Genomic DNA, 22,823 nt, shown 5'->3' on the forward strand with positions numbered 1-22,823 from the left:
AAGTCGTGATACCCACCACTTTCCTCGTGTACCCTGACTATGGCAGCAGTAGCAATGAGAGGAAGGTGGGATGCCATTTGGTCCCTTTCGCTGCTCAGATGCAGAGCAGCCTCGGTGCCGCAGCACATTTAAATCAAAACCTCCACAGGTCATATCCCAAGACCTAAATGCATGAGAAATTGCAGCTCAATGGTGTAGCTGTGCTGTCAAGTGTAGGGATCCCCTTAGTATAGAGATCAGCCTGAAAGCTAATTTTACAGAAATGATCACCTCACAAAGGAACCTGTCTCTCCTCCTTCTCTCTCCAGCTGCTCTGGCTTTATGGGTAACAGATTGGATTTTGCCTTTAGTGGCCAACAAAGGAATATGGGTCTCTGTTTTTCTGTATTTAGAACTGAAGTCTAATTCAATTAAGGCAATATAAACCTGACTGTAAATGAGCAGTACATAGCACTAAAAAGTTGCATCAAAGCTTTAGATGTACCAGAACTGTAGTATAGACTTTTAGGTCTTTTCTTTTTCTTCTCTTTCTTTTTTCCCCCCAGGATCCAAGAACGGACATATTCATTGTGGGCTCACTTGTGGAAAAATCGTGCTGATTACCTGAATCCTTTGTACAGATCAGACCACAGTCAAACCCAAAGGGCCTTGTACCCACAGATGGCTCCATGCAACTTCTTGTACAAGTAAGTCACTTGCCACTGAGAATTGTAGGATGTGTTAGTACAGAACAGAGTGCCTTGTATTATAAGGTAGCTTATAGAGAGTAAGTTCAGTCTCAGATGCAATGTGTTTGTTCCTTGTGTGCTCATAGTCAGCCAACACCTCTGCCCCATTCCACAACCGAGTATTAGTCTGAAAAGAGGCTTAAGATTAAAGCTATATTGATAGTTGCATGTCCTAATTTCATGGTTACTCACTTCTTCCACTGAGAAATGTTTCTTTCAATTCTGTTCTCATCTGTGGTCTCTGAACTTAAAGTTGCTCTAACATCTCCCAGATTTTGTGATGTTTATTTCAATCAATTGTTGTCAAAAATAAAAGGGGACATTTCAAGAAATCATATGGTTTCAGTGATAAAACAAGTGTTTGGTAAAACAAAAAGCAGACTTCCATAATGATGTTGCTATACTTCTTAATATAAACAGTAAATTTTACCTTTTTTTTTTCTGTTTTTTTTTCTAACTTTTTTCCTAATTTTTTTTTCAAAATGTAACAAAAAATCATAATTTTAGAAATGGTACTACTGACATTCTGACTTGAGTAACTAATTGTGCCATTATTCTTAACAAACTTAAGGAGAACTTGAATGGAAATTAATGAAAACTGTGATTTAAGTAAAACTGATCACTTTGTTTTCCAGTTGCAAGTAAAAGCACCTGTTAAAAAGTCAATAAATATCCTAAATGAGAGAAATTTTAATTCTTTCACATCTACTACTCCAGGTCACATCTACTTTAAAACAATTTAAAAATAGTCATTAATTGTATTCTTTAAGACAGTAGGATCTATAAAAGAAGTACTGAACTGTGACATCCTCCATCAGATGAGTAATCCTGTTGATTTTAATGGAGTTTTACTTGGGTACATCAAGATTTCCAAACATGACCTATCAGATGATAAAATTAAGGGGGCATGTGACTTAACTAGTATACTACTGGGGTAGGAATAATAGACCACCAAGGAGCACGCATATGCTCCAAAAATACCTGTCAGCTACTTGGCTGTACAGCTGCAGCAGAGGGCAGGGCTCTTGGCTACTTAACCTGTCTGCCAAACCAGTTACGCACTCAGGAAGAGTCTGGCTGTGGGCGTGTATTGCAGGAAGGCAGGAGACAGGAGAGGAGTGCTAGAGTAAGCTACAGGCTCACTGTTCCAAGTCTTTTCCACCTGAAAATGAAAAATCATCTCAGCTGTTTAACTAAGTTTGTGAAATAATTCCATAGAACAGGAAGAGAACTTGCCAACAGACATGCTTCATGCAATTTCCATAGGCCAGTTTAAAATGTAAGTTTAAATTTTAAGAGAAGAGGATGCCATACTAGTTTCATTCCTGATTTTTACAAGGATTTCCCTTCTTTACAAGGGAAAAAACCCAAACCGTTAACTAGCTTTACCTCAACTGCTCCCTGCCCCAGCCAAAAACAAGCATACAGAATTTCAAATTTGACTTCATGGGAAGTTAAACAACAGTTGAGAACTAGGATTATGAAAAACTGTCTATAACCCTGGCTGTTTTCTAGGCACCATTGCTCTAAAGCTATAGCCTAGAACAAGAAAATACAGGAAAAGTTTGTGTTCACTGAACCGCCCCCAGCCATGTGACCCAAGTCAAAGGTCCATTCACCCTGCTTTCTATTGTATATCAGAATTGGTTCAAGCTGTGCAGGTACAAGGAGTTGCACCTTCAGGACAGAGCCAATGCAAATGAACCATAAATCTTACCAAATGTTCTATGAACTTATGTGTGTGCACTCTAATGATGAATAATCCATGGATGGAACGTTTAGGACAACAAATGTCTGAGAGAAAAGCTCCAAGTGTGTATCTAAGTCCTCTGAGGCCACCTCGCGAAATGAGCGAATTGCTGACTTTCCCATCAATTCCAGGTTCTGGAGTGGTATGTACAACCGCTTTGAAAAGGGGCTCCATCCTCGACAGTCAGTTACTGACTACCTAATGGCAGTGAAGGAAGAAACTCAGCAGCTGGAAGAAGAGCTGGAGGTCTTAGCAGAGGTAATAAACACTTGATCTCAATGGCCCGGATGTAACTGATGGGAAATGAACCCCAACTCCATGCTGCAGAGTCCCTTACATCCTTTTCTGGCAGAAAGATGTTCAGCCTTCATCTTTGCCCTTACATAAATTACTGTGGATGTTTTGCATTTAAGACCCAACAGTGAACTTTTCTTCTTTAGAGATAAAATTTCACCCATGTCAGTGCACAAGTACTACTGCTGAAAGAAATTCTATATCCTTCTGTAACTCAGAAGGATGTTGTAATTCAGCATTGGTTTGTGATAAATTGTGCACTTCTCATACTCCACAGACACAAATAGGCAGTTTTAAAGGGTGCCAGCTGGGTTGGGCTCTAAACTTAGTTTCTTCATTTCTTTGAATAAAAGGCAAAGAAAGATAAATAAGAGCATTACTGGACACTAAATGTGGCCATGTAACATGTACTGTTTCCTTAATTTCAGAGACTGGCAAATCTTCAGAAATCACAATTAAATGATAATCCAGTCAAGAGTAAGCAACAAGAGCGAAGCAAACCGTTGGGGCTTTCTACTTCCAACAACAGCTTAGCTAACACTCCCCAGGAGTACAGCAATGATCTGAAATCATTCCCTTCCCGGAGCCCTTCACAAGGGGATGAAGACTCAGCCCTGATTTTGACACAGGACAACCTAAAAAGCTCTGATCCTGACCTCTCAGCTAACAGTGACCAGGAGTCTGGTGTAGAGGACTTAAGCTGTAGGTCCCCAAGTGGGGGTGGCTGCTTGCCCAGTGAAGACAGTGGCAAGGATTCGGATGAGGCTATATTTCTGGCAGTCTGAAATACCTTCCCTACAGCAAGGATACAGATGAAGTCATCCTCCACAACCTGGAATTACATCTTTTCATCAGATGAAGAATGGGAGTGCTCTGTGGCCTAGAGAAATAATCCAAAGAGAGGGAACTGTGCAATTATGTAAGTAAAGATCTAAGCAGAACAAGCCAATAATTTTAAGACACAATGCTAAAGAAAGGCAGCATCTGATGTTATATTTAGTTAAATCAATGTGTTGTTTTAGCTTTATTGTGCTGTACATATTCATTCCTTTGTACATTTCTATTATTATTTATTGTACAAAATAATAGTTCTTCTCCAAAGACAAGAAATTCCAAAGTACTCTCTTACACAACATTGAAGATTCATTAGCATTGGTCTTACTGGTGAATCAGTCAAAACTTATTTTTGTAAAGCTTTTTTCCCTTCAGACATATTGTATAAATTGATTATTTTTTTTTGTTCATTGGAGGTGTTAAAATTCGAATTCCAACAATTATTTTCCATATTCTCCTACTAGAATCCTTTATGGCAAAGTACAGCTAACAAACAGACATGCTTGGTTAGGGGACAAATGAAGCTTTTATCCTGAAAAAACATCCTTTAGTGAGCAGCTGCTGCTGCTGTGTGTGAGCACAGCCCATTGGTACCCAACTCTCAACCACTGTTCAGTGGTTTCTGTGAGCAAAACTTAAGGAACACAATGATATTAACACAGCCTTCAGGGTAAAGCATCCCTTTACAATGAAAGGTATTTTAGGCACTATGCTCTACCCTCTTTATGTTTTGTTCTCCAGTTTGTTTATATCTTAACCCTCTTCTAAATGGCCTACATAAGATAAAAAGGTAAAATTTTAAAGGCAATAAACCTCCACATTCTCCAGCCTATTTTGATTCCTACTTGGAATTTTTTTTTGCGTGGGAGTGAGGTACATATACAGTAGAGAGAATAGGGAATCCAAAATCAATTATAAAAATAATTTAGGAAAACATCATGCCAAATTAGGAATTAAAGGAAGGTTACACCTAAATTTTATTGTTTGAAGTAAACCAACCACAAACAAGGGGTAGTTTTTTTTTTTTTTTTTTTTTTATATCATCACACAAAACTTCCCTTTTACTATTTTCCAACCTGAACAGACCATGGCAATGCTAATTTAAGAAAGAGACTGATTCACCACAACAGAAAGTTTAGTCTTGTTTAAGAATTTTCATGGGTTTTAAGAGTAGGAGTAATAGCTTTCATAATCATAGGTACAGAAGTAAACCACTGAAAAATGTTTAAAACTACGGATGTTTTAAAACGTACTAAAAATATCAGTATGTAACTCTTCCAAGTGTCTCTTCTTTTTTTCTTTTTCATTAAAGAAAGCAGTTAAAAATATAAATCATATGGCTGCTCTTACCTGCTTGGAGACAATGTGATATTGAACTCTAGCAAAGTAGTAGTAATGTAAAATTTACTTGGATTGCATTTCATATTAATCCTCCAAATACTGACTTACAGGCAGAATTAAATTATATAAATATTTAGAAGCTTTAGGTTTTATTATTCAGTCTGCTTTTATGGAATGGCTTTTCATTCTGTTCTATGAACTTGTGTCACTAAAAACTAGTACATAAAATTAAGAGCTATTAATATTTTCTTAAGGGAGTTGCTGTCTTTGAACAAATAATTCAATTCCTAACAGCAAGATTTCTCTCAATGTTACATTGGAAAGGCCAGATTCTCAGTTTGATAAACCACAGTTGCTCAGTTGAAATAAATACAGCTGTAATTTATATTCTTTTGAGAATCTAGCCTTCTGTTTTTTAATCTTTATGGGTTTTTAATAAACGAAATCCCTGATTTCAATTGTACTTTTAAAAATGTTTCGTATTTTGAACATAGCCTGTAAAATTTATGGTATTAAAGGAGATTTTGATCAGCAATGAAAACAAACCACACAATATTCTGCCTAAAAATGAGTTTGAAAATTGGCATTGTTGCACATCTTTACAATCTAAAATTGTGAATGATGATGTTGTGTCCCACTAGACGTGTCTAGAAATCAATGCGGAAAACAGGATATGCACATTCAAAGCACTGTCTTCACGTCACTTATGCAACTCCTGTAACTAGCTTTACAACTAAAAAATCAACATATGAACATTTTATATGAAGCTTTTACTTGCAGCCCTCTGTGATATGTCTTTCAGTTCTTGGAATTTTGCATAAGCTACAATTGATTTCATTGTAATGTATGTATTGGTGGCAGTATTAATCTGCTGAGAAACACTTTCAAATAAACACTTAGGTCATTTAGTGTTACATTATTTCACACCAGTGAATGTTTTGAAACAAAGGTTTGCTTTCCCAATTTTTGTAGTATAGTTTTTCATTTATTCAAGAATCACTTTGTCCCTCAGATCAAGAGAGATTTGTGTCTTCCCTATTTTGATACTTGAATCCAATTGTTTAAGCTGTAGGGAATCTAAAACTGATAAGAAAATCTGAGGCTCCTGTCAATTGACTTAATGATACAGGAGCATTTTACACCCATGTACTACTTATTTTTTCAGGGGATGCAAAACAAAAAGTAAGAGAAAATCACACTATGAACTGCGCTGATGTCTTGTAGCCTTGTGGGGACCTTCCCTCTACTGCAAACTGTTGCAAATTTGGTATAACCCCACTGTAAATGGAAACAGAACACACAGGAACATAGCTGAACTGCTGGAAAGAGAGAATGAAAAGAGCATTACAGACTCCTGTCATGTAATTTTAGCCTCACTAGGTTCAAGCTGTTCTTCAGTATGAAAATGTGTGTCTAAAAGATATTAAAGACAATAGGATCAAACAGCTGAAGTTTTATCTACCAAAGATCAGCACCTAAGCAGCAGAATGAAGATGTATTTGCTAGCTGCTTTTATTGGTAGCTCTATGCAAGACATAAGACAAAGGTGGTTAACTGGCAATGGATTCTGAAAAGCTGAGAAAAAATTAAGAACTTGGAGGGCACAATACAAACCAAAGGATATCATTAAAAGTAAGGAGAGGAAAAGAAAGAAATAAGTAAAAGGAGGGAGGCAGGGAGGGAGAGCTCTGTATAATTAGCAGTAAGCCAGGGAGCCATTTTCTTTGATAACAGTGGCAAGCCAGAGCACCAGTTTACGTTGCATGAAAAATGTTTGATGACATCAACTGTCAACAGTTAAAACCCAGCAACAAGGAGGCAGCCTTTGCAATAAAGATAAGCATTCCGCCACTTTTGATCAGCTAGCTTGGTGCTTTTATGTGGATGCTACTATGATCTGCAGACAAGAGTCCTCAAGTCTATCACAAACCTGACAGCTGAAGGAATGGGCTGCCTCTGTGTGCACGCTGAGGGCTGAGTGCAGCTTTTGGGTTGGCTGGTGACTCCCACACCCTGTAGTGCAGAGACAATAAGCACTACGCTGACCAAAAAATCATCTGAGCACAGGTAAGACACTGGCAATTCATTTGGGAAGGGAGGAACATGTGGTGGGCTAAGGTAAAAGTTGGTCAACTTATCACAGTACTAAGATTAGTGAAAAAATCTGCCCAAGATCTAGGGGTAAGTGTACAGCAAACCTTGAATTCAGGGGACAGAAGCACTGCCAGAGTGGGGCAATGAGAAGGAAAGGTGAAATAAGCACTCACCTTTACAGGTAAAGCACCTGGAACCAGCAAACCAAGTCATGTTGGATCTTAAAATAAAATGTAGCAGTCTTTTAATTTAGTAGTTGTTCTGGAAAGAAGCTAATGAAATCTTACAGGTCCGCCAGAACTCTGACTGAATTCAAGCAAGGCCTCGTTGTGAAGTCTGCTAGTTGCCAAGGTAATTCAGATTAGTTTACTGTTTCTGAAGACTGAAGAACACAGTTTTTTACGTTTAGGTATTCCTTATTGACATACAAGCTTTCTTTGCAGCTTATTACTACACATAAATTTGATCTCGACAGGGATCTGACAAAAACAAGGCATTTACAAAAGCAGGAGCCAGAGCTGCAATATGTGTTTTCGAAGCCCACTTCAGTGAAGGTGGTTCCAAGAATCACTGCTGTTGGAAGGGTTAAACAAGAAAAGCTCAAATTGCAACACACAAAGATTAGAAGCTTGTCCTGGAGTAGCTTACTACATCTGTACCCAGCACAATTCTGTATCTTCTCAAGAGGTCCTGCAATGTCCAGCTCTACCCATAAGTTAGACAATTCCAAGATACAGTAAAAATTCCAAAGCCTTTATTTGTCAGTTTAACACATTACAGTATTTACTGTTCAGAATAATGTACACAATAAGGCTATGATAACTGATTTTGTTGCCAGTTTTAATCCAGTTTTACCTGATGGTCTCCCAAACCCTAGTCTTTGAAGGGAGTAGTAAAAACTTGGACAGAAACAAGACTAAAATATTTTTAATTTTGACATTTGGTCAAGGTCCAAAGTGGTAAAAGCGGCAGGAGTATGTACAGAGCAAACAGCAGCACTACAGTAGATCTTTAGATACTGCTCAAAACTATTTTAGACTCTTGCTTGTAGTGGTTGCTCCCATTGCTGTACGTACCTGATCAACCCTGTCTTTCAGAAAGGTTAGCATGTCAACTACACTGTGAAACCCAGAGAGTTTCTTCTATCAGCCCCAGAAGAATGTACCATTAACACCACCTGTCTACAAGACCACCCTAAAATGAAACCTACTTGATTTCAAACTCACATTTAAAAATTCTCTGGTCTGCAATACTGCTATCATATATACACTATCATCAGTCACAACTGTTACATGCTGTGTAATTCAGTTCTGGATTTAAGGAGTCACTCGATTCAGTGTGGCACAAGAGGCCTAAATTCAGCTATAGAAAACACTGAGCAGTAAGGTCAGATATTAAAATTAGGCAGAACCCAGACTCAATTAGCAGTTTCAATACAGAATGTACACTCACCCCCAACCCAAACTACTGCAACACCAGAGACAATATGCCACCTCCTCACTCTTGCTCATTTATTTCACTTTTCCACTTGGCAGAACCCTTCAGCATGAACATGACAGTGCAAGGCTCTCCAGAAACAAGCCACTGTATGTAGCCCACCATTACAGATAGCTTAAGAGTTTACTCGACACATTAAAAAGATTTGATTATGCAGCTCACAGCAGTTGCCATTCTCTTACACTTCAAAGGGGATTGTTTAAAGCTGGAATTACACCTATATCCACATTTTGGCAAAGTAAGGTGAGGAATATGCTTAACAGTGAACTACCAGCATGCTAAAACCTAACTCTGACAGAGTGCTAGCAGCGTTTTACTAGGTCTTCTGGTAAAAATAGTAAGATTACCTATAAGGAAAAGTGTTCCTTATAAAAAAAACCCCAAAACCAAACACAAAAACAACCTGCCCCAAAAAAGAAAAAAAACCAACTCAGCAGCAGGTTGGCTTGTCCTTTAAATGCCACAAACAAGCTGGCAATTCCTGCATGTGACAGGATACCTCTAGCTAACCCAGCACACCATGGCTGAATACAGAGGCTTCTGTGCTACTTTTCTAGGGGATAGGTTTTTGACTACAGAATGGGCTAAAAAAATAGAGGAAAAAATCCTAAAAATAGGAACAATTATATGAGAGAAACAATAGGAAGAGAGAAAAGAGAAGACCTTAAACTTTCATATACCAGAACAAGAAACACTGTACTAAGAACTTGCATTGAATAGTAATATTTTCTTCGAGACTCTCCTGCACTACCATCAGAAGGACTCTACGGAGAAGTCCTGAATTTGTAAATTTGCCCACAGAAGTAACGTAAGAAGAAAAGCTGAAGTGTTGAGAACGGGTACGAGTTGGAGAAGCAAATCCCCTGAGGGTGGCCTGGCTATAAAGTTCAGTCACAGTACAGCACCATAATGCACCACACAATGCTCTACAGGAAGAGGCAGATGAGGACAGAAGTCTGTCGTTCTGTGCCATTATAAAATGTATAAAGAAAATACTAGCCCAATTCTGAAAGAGCACCAAATATTAGGTCATCTGTTCCTTTCTCTGCTCACAAGAAAAAACAGAAAAAAGACAGCCCTGTAAAGAATTGTGTGTCTAGTCTTTAAGATCATTAGCTAGCTACTCACACAAAGATCCAAAATAACTTGTACAATCAGTGCAAAAATAGATGGAGTTTGCCAAGAAGATAATACTGATGACTTAAATCTAACTCTTCTCCACAGCTGCAGAAATCACACTACTGAGAAACCCAAGTCCGGAACAACCTGGAAACCTATGCAATTTCATTTTTAACTACAGCTTTAAATAGCACATTTTCAGAAGTGCTATGTCAACATACAAGTAGCATTATACAGTCAGTAGAAATGGAGTTTGGAAGAAGATACTCCAAAATTATTGCTTAATCATGGCCCTTAGAACCTGTTTATTTTTTCAGGCACCTAAGGATGATCTTTGATTTGGACCAAAGTTCTATTTTCTTGAGACCAGCTTTACAAGAAAAATCCCATCAAATATCAGTGAACAGTTTACTCACCCTGAAAGGCAGTAGCTTAAGAATGACAACCACAGTAAAGTATGACAGGGCTGAGACAAAACCCCATTTGAAGATTCAGTAGCCTGTGGAACAGATTTCTTGCAATTATGTGATTTTCACAGCTCAAAATGTACTCATTTTTCTCCAGTTCAGAACAAATACCTCATCACATCTTGCTAGAAGAACACTGAGTTTAGGACTAACTGAAGATCAATGATACAGAAACGAGCTCACTTGGGCTGATGTGCTTTAGTCTGAGACTTGAATTTGTGACCCTATCTAGGTACCACAGAGGCAGTGTTTCGGCTAAGGGCTTTATCTCCAGACTGCTTCCTGACAAGAAAGAAACAAGATTCCTGGTAAGTTACTTCTTCAGTGCTTTATCTTATTTATCCCTCAGAAATGTACAATTCCTTCTTCTTCTGGCACTTGACTATCTCTGTGAAAACCCAATGCACTAACAAGGATCAGAAAAAGAATGTCTTTTTGCAAGAGCAAGAGAGAACATACACACTCATATTTATGTTAAATTGTGTTGTACTTTACTCCTACAGAATACTGCACTTGGTCCTACCCATTCTCACCACATACACCCCAGTCCTCACCAGAAACAAGATCCAGTGATTAAAGGGCAGAATTAAGCCTTGCTCTCAAATTCTATCATCAGCTTTAACTTAACAGACCATACATAAACTGCAGCCAAGTTAGTTTCTTCGTTCCTTTAAAACTAGGAACAGATAACTGCTACTCCACAAAGAACTTCAGAACTAGTTTTGTAAAGTGCTTTTGAGTTCCTCACGTGATGAACATATTGATATTGCACAAAACAGAAACTGGGAGGTGACCCGTGTACTTTCCTTTAAGTAAAAAGAAATATGAAAATGAAATTGTTAGGTGAAAATTGTGTTTAATTACAGTGGTAGGTACCAAGCCACTCCTGAAATCAAATGCATACGTGCTACTAAGCAACATACCAAATCTACGCAGAGATCATTTACTCTATTTGGATTCCAATATAATTTGTTCCAACACATCCTTTGCATAAATCCAAATCTATTTATCCAAAACACAATACAGGCTATACTTAGTTTGGAATTACTAATTAAAAGTAAAATTCTTGTTCTTAAACATTTTGGCTTAAAGAAAAGACAGCTTGTGAGTCCACTGACAATCTCCAACGATAAACCTCTTCAGTTTCCAAAGCCCTACCACCATTTATCTCAAACTCTTCCACAGATCACGCCAAATCTTATGTTTAAAGTTTAAAATACAAAAGATATGAATTATGTTTTTATAAAAATGTAAAAAGCTAGTCAAAATTACGTTTAGATATTTAATCTCTGAGGAATGGAGTATAGCAGCAGAGGAACTTAAATACAGTAAAGAACTATCAACAATAAATACAAGAAATTAGTGCAAAGATTGCAATAGGATTCTTGAGTACAACGAGAATATAAAGAGACATTCTAATTTATACAAAAACCATCCCAACTCTGTATACAATCTCTTCTATAAATACAGCCATAGAAGATGAATGCTTATTTGCAAATAAAGTTATTCAAAAGTGTGCTTTATTGGGTTTTTCACTCATTCTCTTGGCAGATGTAGTTTGCAGGAAGTCTGTAAAGACAAATTTCCATAATTAGACATTTTAACTCCAGAAGTTATGTTTTAAATACAACTGACAACAGATGTAGTACATGCTTGATTTCCACAGAAAGCATTATTAGAGCACTAAGCATGGAAATAAATCCATTTGCAGTTAACAACTTGTAAGTGCATGGCAATGAGGTAAACTGGAAAAAACCCAACCACACAAGTTCACCACCAATATTAGAACAGCAGTTTACCTATAGGGGAGCATGAAATTGGCTGTGCATTGCTATTGCCTGTTGCAGTTTTTCCTCTTTGGCTCGTCTACAGTGGCAGAGCTACAAAACAGGACACAGGAAGAGTGAATTCCAAAAGGAATTTTTTTTATAAGGCATATTGCAGATTCTCTTTAACTAATTAGCTACTTTGCAAGCCCTTTAAAATGGGAAAGCCCTGTGAACCTCCTCCCTTCCAAGCATCAGGCTGAACAACTGTCTATATTGATAACATTATTCCATCCACAACTGCTTACAAGAGAAAAGAATCATTTCCTGTGATATGAAATGCATTTATTAGGCACCTTTAAAGACATGTACACTACCTGGGAAGTTTTCTTGTCACAGCAGGGCAAGGACAGTGGTTTTTAAATCTCAGTCATTTGGTGATAGGCATCAACAGCATAATTAAAGAGTTTAATACATTAAACATGAAGGTTGCTCAATACAACACATCATTCTGTGTTGACTTAATTTAAAATTGTCCATGTGGCTACCTTCCCTATATCTATACAGGCTAGAGAAGAAAGTGGCACAAAAATATCTGCAACACCACATGACTCGAGTCTAATGCAGGAGACCTCTGCACTCCTGCCTTAAAAAGATGTGCCTTCAGAATGCAGATTAGACTGAAGCCACTTAGGGATGTATTTTTCTTCTGTTGGAGCTGACTAAAGCACTGTTCTGTATGACAGGGCTGCTCAAATTCTAAAATTCATTCACTATGTGTTGTATACCTCTCAGATTAGAGTGACTTGTATATTACATACCGTTCTCTTTTCCATGAAACTACTAAGGAAGTCATCTATTTCTGTTTTGCCTTCCAAGAAGTCTTCTGCAATAGTGTCAGATTCCTCTTCAGCTTCATGAGCAGCTACTTTAAGTCTGGCTTGCAGAGCACTTGGACTGCAACTCTAAGAAAATAGAAATTCCTCTGTAATATTATACTGTCCATCAGAACCTACCTTTCCAAGAAAGAAGATAAATGACTATATAAATACGGAATATGTGAATAGATTATTATTATTGCATAAAAGCCTAAGTGACCAGATGGAGCTTCATCTGCAAAGCCAGCACAGCTTGTTAAACTGGAACATATTCAATGTGAAAAAGCCATTGCTAGTCTAGGTCTTGATTCACAATCATTCTCACAAATGTATAAAGCTTTTAAACTTGTACTCTACACTGTAGAGAGCATCTAACTTGGAATTCTGACAGGTTCTCAAGCATATGATTTATGAGCAGAATTAGCCTCTCAAGTGTTTTCAATAAATAGGGTTTCCTTTTGAAACTCAGTAATGAATCTGAGAACTTGAAAAAATTGAAAAAAGGACTTAACTGTTCAGCTTTCAAATACCCTTGAAATGACTATGGAAGAGAAAGACAGGAAAGGAAGAAGCACCTACACAAGTAGTAGATGGGCTGCTACTCTAAATCAGTATATTCATTCTTCTGTTTTTATGAACTCAACTCCTTGTTTCTGTTTACTGCATATATTTTTTCCTCTAATATGCTTGGGCAGTTAATAAGAACATGATTCGCATCTTCCATATGAGTCTGCACAAAGCCACAACTGCAAAATTAAGGTATTTATAGATTTTTAGATGCTTGGACTACCTTCATCTACCCCATGAAAAATATTTTACTTAGATACTGCAAAATTTTGATGTAATCAGAAATTTCCTGTTAAATTAATCTTGTACAAAACTGGGAGAGCTTGCTCTAATAAAAGATGACTAAAATTCACCCACTGTACAAGTAAAAAGACTTCTCTCAAACTTTAAAGGAGAGATAACAGGAGATACCACATAATGCACAGTGGACATCAATACATGAAGGTACTGCATATGTGGAAAAACAGCACAAAAATCCAGCTTCAACTCCCTCTCAGTCTCCTAACTGTCATTAAATTGAAACAGGAATTCTAACTTAGAAAAATGAAAAGGTAATAGAGTAGTGGGGTATTATGTTTTGTTCTTAAGTGGTTTCTCACAGAAAGTTTCTCAATGCCAACTGCCTCCACCCACTTTAAAGTCAACTTACACCACATAGAAAGGAGGCATTAGGAGTCAAGACTCTTTTGGTTTTCAAGTGAGGAAGCAATTAATTTAGATGACCTATGAAATCATTCTGTTTGCTGTCATGTGACTTTCTGCTTGTTATTACATACTTTGTTACTTTTTGGGCATTCTGACATCCAGGTACTATACATGCTATTTTGATGGGCTGTTGTACTCAGGTGACAGGTCTTGCAAATGACAAAGATTTCAGTGCAGAAACTGGTTCCTGAGAAATCTGTTTCTAATGCATATCCTGGTAAATGTACTAGGACATTCTCCTCCCTCAAACGGCTTTCTGAAATGACTTTACCCTACTCAGGCTTCAGAATGTGCTGAGTTTGACAGCACATACAACACGCTGTCCAAAAGTCAGCAGTCAGTGAATCACAGAATTCAAGTTTCTAAAGCAACAGTTTTAATGATTTTCATCTGGTGCAGTTTTATAAGCTCGTTATGTTAAATGCATACCATTAATTAAACAAGTCTTCTTTAAAATCATTCTATTCTTATAAGTGGTTTAACCCAGGATTGCACTCAAGTACAGTTCCAAATGCTCATCACACTCCCATCTTCCAAATTTGCTTCTGTTGTAGCATTGAAAAAAAATAACCCAAACAAATAAACTTTTGCTTTCACACTGTTTGGTACTTCATCCCATTTTTTTTTTTCATACTTGCTGTGAATCTATTTCATATAAAATTAGAGTTTAATAAGAAACACATTATGGATAAAGATACAAATCAAATCTTCGGTTTTATTAAAGTGCTTTTAAAGGATAATACAATATAGAGATTATACCTCACTAAGTTCATGCTGTCTTTGCATCTTTTTTTCAAAGGCTGCTTTCATCTGTGTGAGTTGCTCATACTAGAACGAAGAAGAAAAAGAATGTTTTTACCCTGAAAAAATTATATTACAACTAAAATTGCTGCAAAACATTTTATTATTCACTTACTTTATCCAGCACCGTCTGTCTTTTTGTCTCGAGACTAGGCTCCAGTAACAAGTTTTTTTCTGTAAAATAAAGTCACTGTTACTACTTTTTTAAAGAAAACATTTCACAGAACACAGCCACAGATGCTAATGTTTTGACATCTTACTTGCCAGCTCTTCAACGCTCTTCACTAACTCATCTCTATCAGCAATGATTTGTTTCAATTGTGGCAGAGTCACAAACTGTTCCAGCAACGCTCCCTCTTGCTCATTCATGCTGGTCAGCTGGGATATGCTGCAGCCAAACAGAGAGAGAACAGATCTACAGCTCACGCAAACATTACGTGTAGAGTTACCCGTTTTTGTCAACAGTCAAAAGTTGGAGGCATTTACTTGGACTACAGATAAACAACACTTGACCAGAACGTACTTTCCCCCTTTCTCCTGAATAGTGGGCTCACCCACTACAGCTCCTCACACCCTTTTTCGTGAGGCTCAACTTTATTTCTTCATTCCCAACTCTTCTACTTCTCCCTGCCCCAAACAGGGGGAAGTAGAGGAGCGTGGGGAGAAATCGCAGCTGCAATTTTGCAGTCTGTCTGCAACAGTTTGTCTGTGTTGCTCCTTCCTCCTCACACTTCTCTCCTGTTGTAGCAGGGTCTCTCTCCACAGACTGCAGCTCCTGGCAGGAAAGCCTGCTCTAGTGTGGGCTCTCCATGGCTGCAGTGTCCATCAGGGCACATTCGCCTCCTTCAACATAGCTAATTTGTAATCTGTTCAATCCCAGATAACTGATCCAGGAGGCTGTCTCATTAGACCTGAGCAAATGGTTGGTAACAAGTACTATTTTTTGTGGCAAGATATGTTTTTGATGAAAATATTTGTATAATATGGGGATGAAGTATATAGATGTGGAAGTGACTCACACTGATACAGCTGTCACATTTACCACCTTATCTAACCCAACCTCCCTGCACTTGCTGAGCTGCTCACAAAACCGTCCATTGTTTAACCTGTGCTACAGTCCTCCCGAGTTTAAGAGAATGTAATTTGTGAACCAGTCTCAAGTGCGTTTCCCTGTCCCTTTTCCTCCCTTCAAAAGTTAAAGTTATTGTATTACTGGAAATTTAAGTCCCCGGCAAGGCCCCAAAAGACAGCAGACTACCAATAGTTAGAAAAAGTAAAGATAAATGCTTTTTTTTTCCTGGTGTTGAATCCTAAAGTATTGTTCCTGCTAAGAAAACTCTAAACAAGCACCACGTTGGAATACATGGCTGGCTTACTTTCTGACTCTACAATTTTAGTAAGTGGTAGTTGTCATACTTGTAATTTCTACAAAAACCTTCCAGTGACATATGCAAAGTCTTGAAAAAAATCAGGCACAGACCAGCAGTAATGGCCTTGTAAGGACTACGGGAAGTTTTGCTACCTTCTGGAAATTTACCTTAGTTCTGCGAGTTCTGGAAATATATCAGGAACATCAGGCATCTTGTAAGTAAATCCATTCTGGCCAACCTAAATACAAGTTTAAAAATGTTCAGTAGATTTTTGAAGCCAAATTTCTTGATATTTAACCTGATTAATCCAAAACTGGAGATGAGTATTTGCAAGCAACAAGAAAAGTAGGCAAACCAGTACGAAGCAGTAGCACTAGTCTCTGAATAGAACACATCTCAACCCAAACATGGCAAAAAAATACTTGGGGACGTTTGGGGTGGCATGTCATAAAAGATGAGTCAGCTTTGGAGGAAAATAATTCTGCCTTGCTGTGTTCCCCCATTTGACAATATCTGGAAGACCTAAGAAACACACCGAAAGAGTATAACTCAGAGAAATGAGAAGAGAGAAAGAGATGGATGTTTCGACCTCTTTCATTTGTTTTTTAAAGCTATAATCCCTCAGGAAAAAAGTTTTTCGACACGGAAATAAAGTCTGTCTTCATAGAATGTAGAAATTTTTAATTCTTTTAAAAATTTAAAAATTTTTAAAGCTTTTGTTTCTAAAGTTAAGACTTGGTGAAAGACTAAACATTTAAATAGTAAGTTTTTGGGGGGCATCAGTAAAGTCCTTCCAGAGTAAGAGTGCATCAGTGAGAGGGAGTTTATGAGAACACACATACAAGATCCATGAAGAGAAGCTATTTTAAGTTTAAGCATGAAAACGAGAAATAAATACTTTACACATAAAGGCTTGAAACTGCACATCTTTCTCAGTTGATAGGTTCTGGGCTGGAAAACTCAGAGAGAAGGATCTAATTTTCTATGGCTGCAGAAATAGTCACAGCTTCACAACGGGTGAGTGCAGCTCCACAAAGAAGTGTATTAAAAGATTCTCAGCACGACACTAGTTTTACTGAGACTCAAAAAGACAAAGTTTTTGCCCTGACTTCAATTTTTTTCTAAAAAACCTTTTAATGGAAGCCAGAAGGACAGTTTCATTTTCCTAGCAGCAGCGAAATAACGAAGCGTAGCCACTCAGACTGTTTCCCCTGAGTTCTGTAGCAACGCCCCGTGTGTCCCTGAAGGAAGCCATGCCCAGTGTGACAGCTTCAGGGGCAGAACACCGACCTGCAGCACCGCCTCCGCTGTGGGGACTGGCAGCGGCAGATCCGCAATGACGCCGTGCGAGGGCGCGGCTGCCTTGTCCAGAGTGTGGCTTGAGGAGGCCGAGTCAGCCACGGGCCCGGCTGCCACCGCTCGGTTTGGTTCTTGAGGTGGGTACGGAGGAAGGAACGGAAACCCCTGAGGAGCGTAAGGAGGCATTCCAGCTGGTTTGTTGAAAAGGCTAAAAACAAACAGAATCATAAGCAACCAACTGCTTGCTGCACATTTCTTATCATTTGAGTTATAACTACTAGACCACGTACGTGACCTATAATTGAATTTTTAAATGACCATAAATTTTCCATTTTCTGTTCTTAGTTACTTCCAACATAGGAAGTCTACTTTTTGTCTTATACTGCAACATGATGTACAATTCTATTAAACTATATTCTTATAGAACAGCCAAATACACACTCACTTTCTTCTCAAAAATTCACAAGAGCTTAAATTGTTTCCATCTAAAAGTCCCAACAAATGCATCTGTGCTGTACAATAGTTCTTATTAAATTACATTATTACATTTAATTTATTATTAAATAACATGAATGAGTTTTTTAAAATTCACAATTGCAGTATTATTGTCAGGCAGGAGAACCAAAGATAAGCTGGTAAGGCTGTAATGACTCAGACCACTTTTGCATATTTAATACAATAATTTGAATTGTATAATTTCTGTTGTACAGTTATGCAACTGAAGCTGCCTCTAAGCCTGGGAGATCAGACGCAGAATACAAAGAAACACAACTGCTCAGATCATGATCTAGAGCAAATTCAAGATTTTTACCTGATAATATGAATGTTTATTCTTTTCCAAGAAAACAGAAGCACAAAGCTATCAGCATGTTGATACAGTAACTCCAAGGCAATGTAGTGTTTCTGCTCAAAACAATCATGCCATCAAGCACTCACATTCAGTTGTGGAAGAACAGGAACTGTATGTCTCCCAGCACACTCACTATATCATTCATGTTTGGAAACCTACTTGGTTTCATTTCTTTTGAAAATATGCAAGTTAATCCCCATAATTCCATTCATCATGCTTATTAATACATACTATGGAAATGATGTTGAGCTAGGAGCCAGAACTGGAGGATTCTTCCAAAACTCGTCCAGTAAACTTTGAATAATTTTTCCAAGATCTGAGTGCATTGTAAACTGGTAAAAACAAACAAACAAACAAAATAAAACCTAATGCAGAAGAAAAGTTATGCCTGGAATCCATCAGTTCCAAAACATGCCAAACTTGACTGTTAATTTTACCCACACAGCAGTACTGAAAGCAATTTCAGAGACATATCAGTTAATGTAAAATGTGTATACATGAGCCCCAAATAAAGTGATGAAGCAACTCAGAACTCAACAGATACTAAGTCTTTTGCATACTCCATTGTCAGTAGAGAATCAATCAAATAAATAATTTCTGATGAACAACGAAAAAATTCCACCTCAGTTACTATGTTACATTTGGGAAAACAAAGAAAGGGAAACAAATAAACCCACCAAGATTTGAGACAATAAGCACTACCTGCATTGTGAAAAAGTCATAATCTCCCCTCCACCACCCCCTAAAAAACTACCACATCCTTGTTGACAGAGAAAAGAAAAAAAAAAACACACCAAATGCACAACAATCCAAAGAAGAAATCCCCAGCATATTAAGATACTGAATGTTAGAGCTAAAACTTTGACATGTTTCTAACAGGATTAGGGAGAAGAACTATGTTACAAATCACCCTTAAAGCACCCTTCCTCCTTATTTGGAATACACTGTAGAGAAACAAGAATTGTTCTACTGGTACTAACAAGGAGTGTGACAGGAACTTTCTAATCCATCAGAACTTAAAATAGCTGTGGATATATGGAATACTCAGTAACAGCAGCAGTAGAATAAACAATAGTATACTGAACACTAGTGAATTTTTGTTTTCAGATCCCTCAAAGCACAGTTTGAGAGGGATCAGGTTCTGTACTAGTCTTTTTTACCACAAGTATTAGCGATAATCTGGTGTGATGTATTAAAATAGCTATTGGCAAGTAAGACATATTTGAAGCTGTAAATTATACATACATTACTTATTAATGGACCGGTCACATATATCCCCTGCTTGTCCACTAAATGATGTCTCACAGGTGGGAAAACACTGATGACTGGCTTTTCCTGAGGAAACTGAGGTGGAAGCAATCTGCAAATACAAGAATAATCCTTACTACAGCTACATCCCCTGAGAAAAGTTTGCATAAGAAGGCTTCTTAAGCAAAGAAAAAGTACTATTATATTACATAAGCTTACTCTTCTACGAGAAGAATTATGGAGAAAGAGTGAATGAAGCACATGAAAGGATTATTCAATTACAAAAATAGAAGTCAGACAGATTAGAACACCAGACTTCCATGGAACTGAAGAGCACATTTACTGAGCAAAACTGCAGTATAACAATGAAGCAATTATGTCCACAGACATAGAAAAAGCTGTAGCGTAATGAGAATATTTTCTAATACAAACATTATTACTACAAAGACAATGTAGTATAACCCACAAGAATTACACAAGTTATCAGTCTGAAGTAATAAAAAAAATGTGAATAGAGTAACATCAATATATGCCAGAGCAAAAGCACCCTCCAAATTAAATTCACAGGGAACGTTACAATAAATCACTTAAGTTATGATCTAGAAGCTTCATGGGGTAAGAGTTAGGAGTTACAGCAGATAGTAAATTATTAAGTTTACTTTCAGCTGTAAGGGATTCAAAGTCAGCAGAAACCCTCATGTGTTTTCTCCTACCTTCCTTCAACTAAAAGGAGCAGAGCACAGGAGCTGAGTACAGCAAAATACAGAGTTATTTTTTCAGCCGAGCATCTGCATCTTGTACAGAACTAGTTTCACTCGTATCACTACAACTCCTAATGCAAATCCAGGTTATAGCTCCTGAAATTGGTTATGAGATTGCAGCCATTTATGTTCTATTGCAACTTTTTTCAAGATATGCATAGAGATATCTTGCTCCACTTACATGTTAATATTAATCGTCAAGTTGTTTACAGTGAATGGCAGTCGATATTCCACATCTTTCTGAATTTCTGCAATGCTGTCAAAGAAGAAATGGTTAGCATCCAATTCAAGGTCAATATAGCAGCTTAAAGTCTAAAAAAAGGTATGATCTCAAATCTATGTATTTAGTTTAGTTTTGAAAAGCCTTTATGAATAAAATGGAAAATGCTGGAATAAGTTAACATGCTTCAGAATGCCATATTCAATATGAAGTTGAAAGCAAAAAATAGTAGATCTGACTTATAACCCTCAGATATTATCACAGCACTAGAAATACAGTTGGAGAAATTGTGCTACTCATTGACCAGACAACAATCTCCATTTATTTTTTCTAATTATTGGCTTGACACATCAGCAATTTCTTTTTCACACATACTGAATTTATCTGATAAAACATTTATTTTGCCAAGGCATTGTACTTGGTTCACAAATAAGTATTGCCTGCAACACTTCCTACAGATCTATATTTAGAACATATGTTACAGTCAGCCTTCTTCCTTGACAGATCAGCTAATTATTTAATAGTAGTTTTTTTCACATGAACCAAGTTCTATGCACTTGCATAGATATTTTCAAGAATTATCTGGAGGAAGAGCTACTTGCAATAATGTAAAACTCTGTAATCCAGTGACGCTCAAGACACAGAGCCCCCTGAAAGCACTGACTGAAGAAGCATGTATCTCATGAAATTGGGTAAGCCCAAATCCAAATTTGACTTTCCTGTAACAGGTAAGTTACTGACAAAAATCTTGAAATCATCTGCATTAGTACGGATCTGATTTAAATACTCTACTATATATATACTTATAAATATAAAAAATGTATGCACAGCAAGACTTTTTTAAAAGATGGCATCCCAGAGAACGTGGAGAAGGCAGCTCAGAAGCATAGTTTCCAGACAATCTGAATGTACCTAAACTAGCACTAGGAGATAAAGGAGGGCTGACGATCAGCATTATCTTCTAATGCCTCAGTCAAAACAAACTTCAAAAGCAGACTGATTCCTCTTCCATGTATTTGTCCTGCTTGCACCTTCTCACTCACCTAAGGATCCCTTCTAAAGGATTAGAACATGGCTCCAGCTGGGTGTTTACAGAAAGCCTCTTTGCACCCAACTTCAGAAACACCCCTTCATCCATTGCCAGATACACTCCATACAATCACTTCCTCAAAAAACCCAAACTACGTTACCTGCAGATGTGTGTGTTTGTGCAGTGCTAGGAGTGCTTTGTCTCCAAAACATTATTTGTGCAGCGAAGTTACAACACAAGTTTTCAGAGCTTTGGGAATAAACTGAGAAAGACGACAGACACCTGGCTACACATCTTGCTTTCTGCAGCCCAAGCCTATCCCTCTCTCAGACAGCTCAGAGTCTGCTCTTTCCCGGTGAAACCACATGCTGTTTGAAGAAACTGTTAGATATCTTCCACACAGGAGAATTCAAACCAGAATTTAGGGCTCTGCTGTGATAAAGCACACACTGAAATCACCACCTCCTCAAGCTTAACTGAAGGATTCTCCCTGGAATCTCACACACATCCCTGTGCTGTAATCACCTATCACACATTTTAATAGCCTGCTACAAAATCCTTTTGAGAAGGGTGTAATTATGCTCCACTCACACGCACAGCATATAGCAGCTGGGAGGAAGAGGAGAACAGGGAGAGAGAAACAAGAAATCCAGATTCTTATTGAGCTGTTCAAACTATCATAATCACCTTTAAGCAAAACCTTGAACAGATAAACTTGTCCCCTTCCCAAGTGGGAATGGCTACACTGGAAAAATGACACACCCTTAATTCTGGCTAGAACAACAGCAAATGCAAGAAAATATTTCTGCTAGACACAACACTTCAAGCTCCTAGCCCCTGAGGGACCCTGAAAAGGAAGACTTCAATGAACTTAAGATCACATATACCTGGGCTTTCACGACTTAAGACAACACAAACCAAACTTACTTCCCTGAGGTAACTACACCATGCCAAGACTTTTACTTTAAGCATTTCAGTGGGAAGCAGCTGGAATACACAGAAACGAATGACAAAATATACTTACTAGACAAAGGAAACACTAGAATGACATTTATTTAACCATTGCTTAGTAAAAAAAATGCTGTTGCAATGCTGAATGCATATTCCTATCCCTTAGATCTGTGTTGCTACGGAGTTCGCAAGCATGCACATCAGTCCCACCCAAAAGCACCTTTGGACCGTTCGAAACTTGCACAAGTACATA

The 22,823-nt window shown here is 37.8% G+C and overlaps 2 protein-coding genes across 2 annotated transcripts in view; one reads left to right on the top strand and one right to left on the bottom strand.

The window, feature by feature from the left end:
• The window catches only part of MTMR7 (myotubularin related protein 7), a gene marked incomplete at its 5' end in the record, with an annotated part of 30,564 nt that extends 27,007 nt beyond the window's left edge, over positions 1 to 3,557 (top strand). Inside the window, 3 exons of the mRNA XM_008944641.1 lie at positions 546 to 686; positions 2,610 to 2,736; positions 3,201 to 3,557. Coding sequence (XP_008942889.1) covers positions 546 to 686; positions 2,610 to 2,736; positions 3,201 to 3,557 — 625 coding nt within the window. The remainder of the gene's footprint in view (positions 1 to 545; positions 687 to 2,609; positions 2,737 to 3,200) is intronic.
• Positions 3,558 to 11,396: 7,839 nt separating this feature from the next.
• Positions 11,397 to 21,727, bottom strand: VPS37A (vacuolar protein sorting 37 homolog A (S. cerevisiae)). The gene is made up of 12 exons (XM_008944642.1): positions 21,633 to 21,727; positions 20,551 to 20,625; positions 19,606 to 19,720; positions 18,592 to 18,692; positions 17,502 to 17,718; positions 16,379 to 16,449; positions 15,102 to 15,229; positions 14,957 to 15,015; positions 14,800 to 14,868; positions 12,712 to 12,855; positions 11,924 to 12,004; positions 11,397 to 11,693 (listed from the first exon to the last, which is right to left on the bottom strand). The coding sequence occupies exons 1-11, from the start codon at positions 21,725 to 21,727 to the stop codon at positions 11,924 to 11,926; spliced, it is 1,155 nt and encodes a 384-aa protein (XP_008942890.1). The 3' UTR covers positions 11,397 to 11,693.
• Between the last annotated feature and the right edge of the window lie 1,096 nt (positions 21,728 to 22,823).

Source organism: Merops nubicus, unplaced genomic scaffold, assembly GCF_000691845.1.
Source record: "Merops nubicus isolate BGI_N331 unplaced genomic scaffold, ASM69184v1 scaffold1197, whole genome shotgun sequence".
Classification (NCBI taxonomy): Eukaryota; Metazoa; Chordata; class Aves; order Coraciiformes; family Meropidae; genus Merops; species Merops nubicus.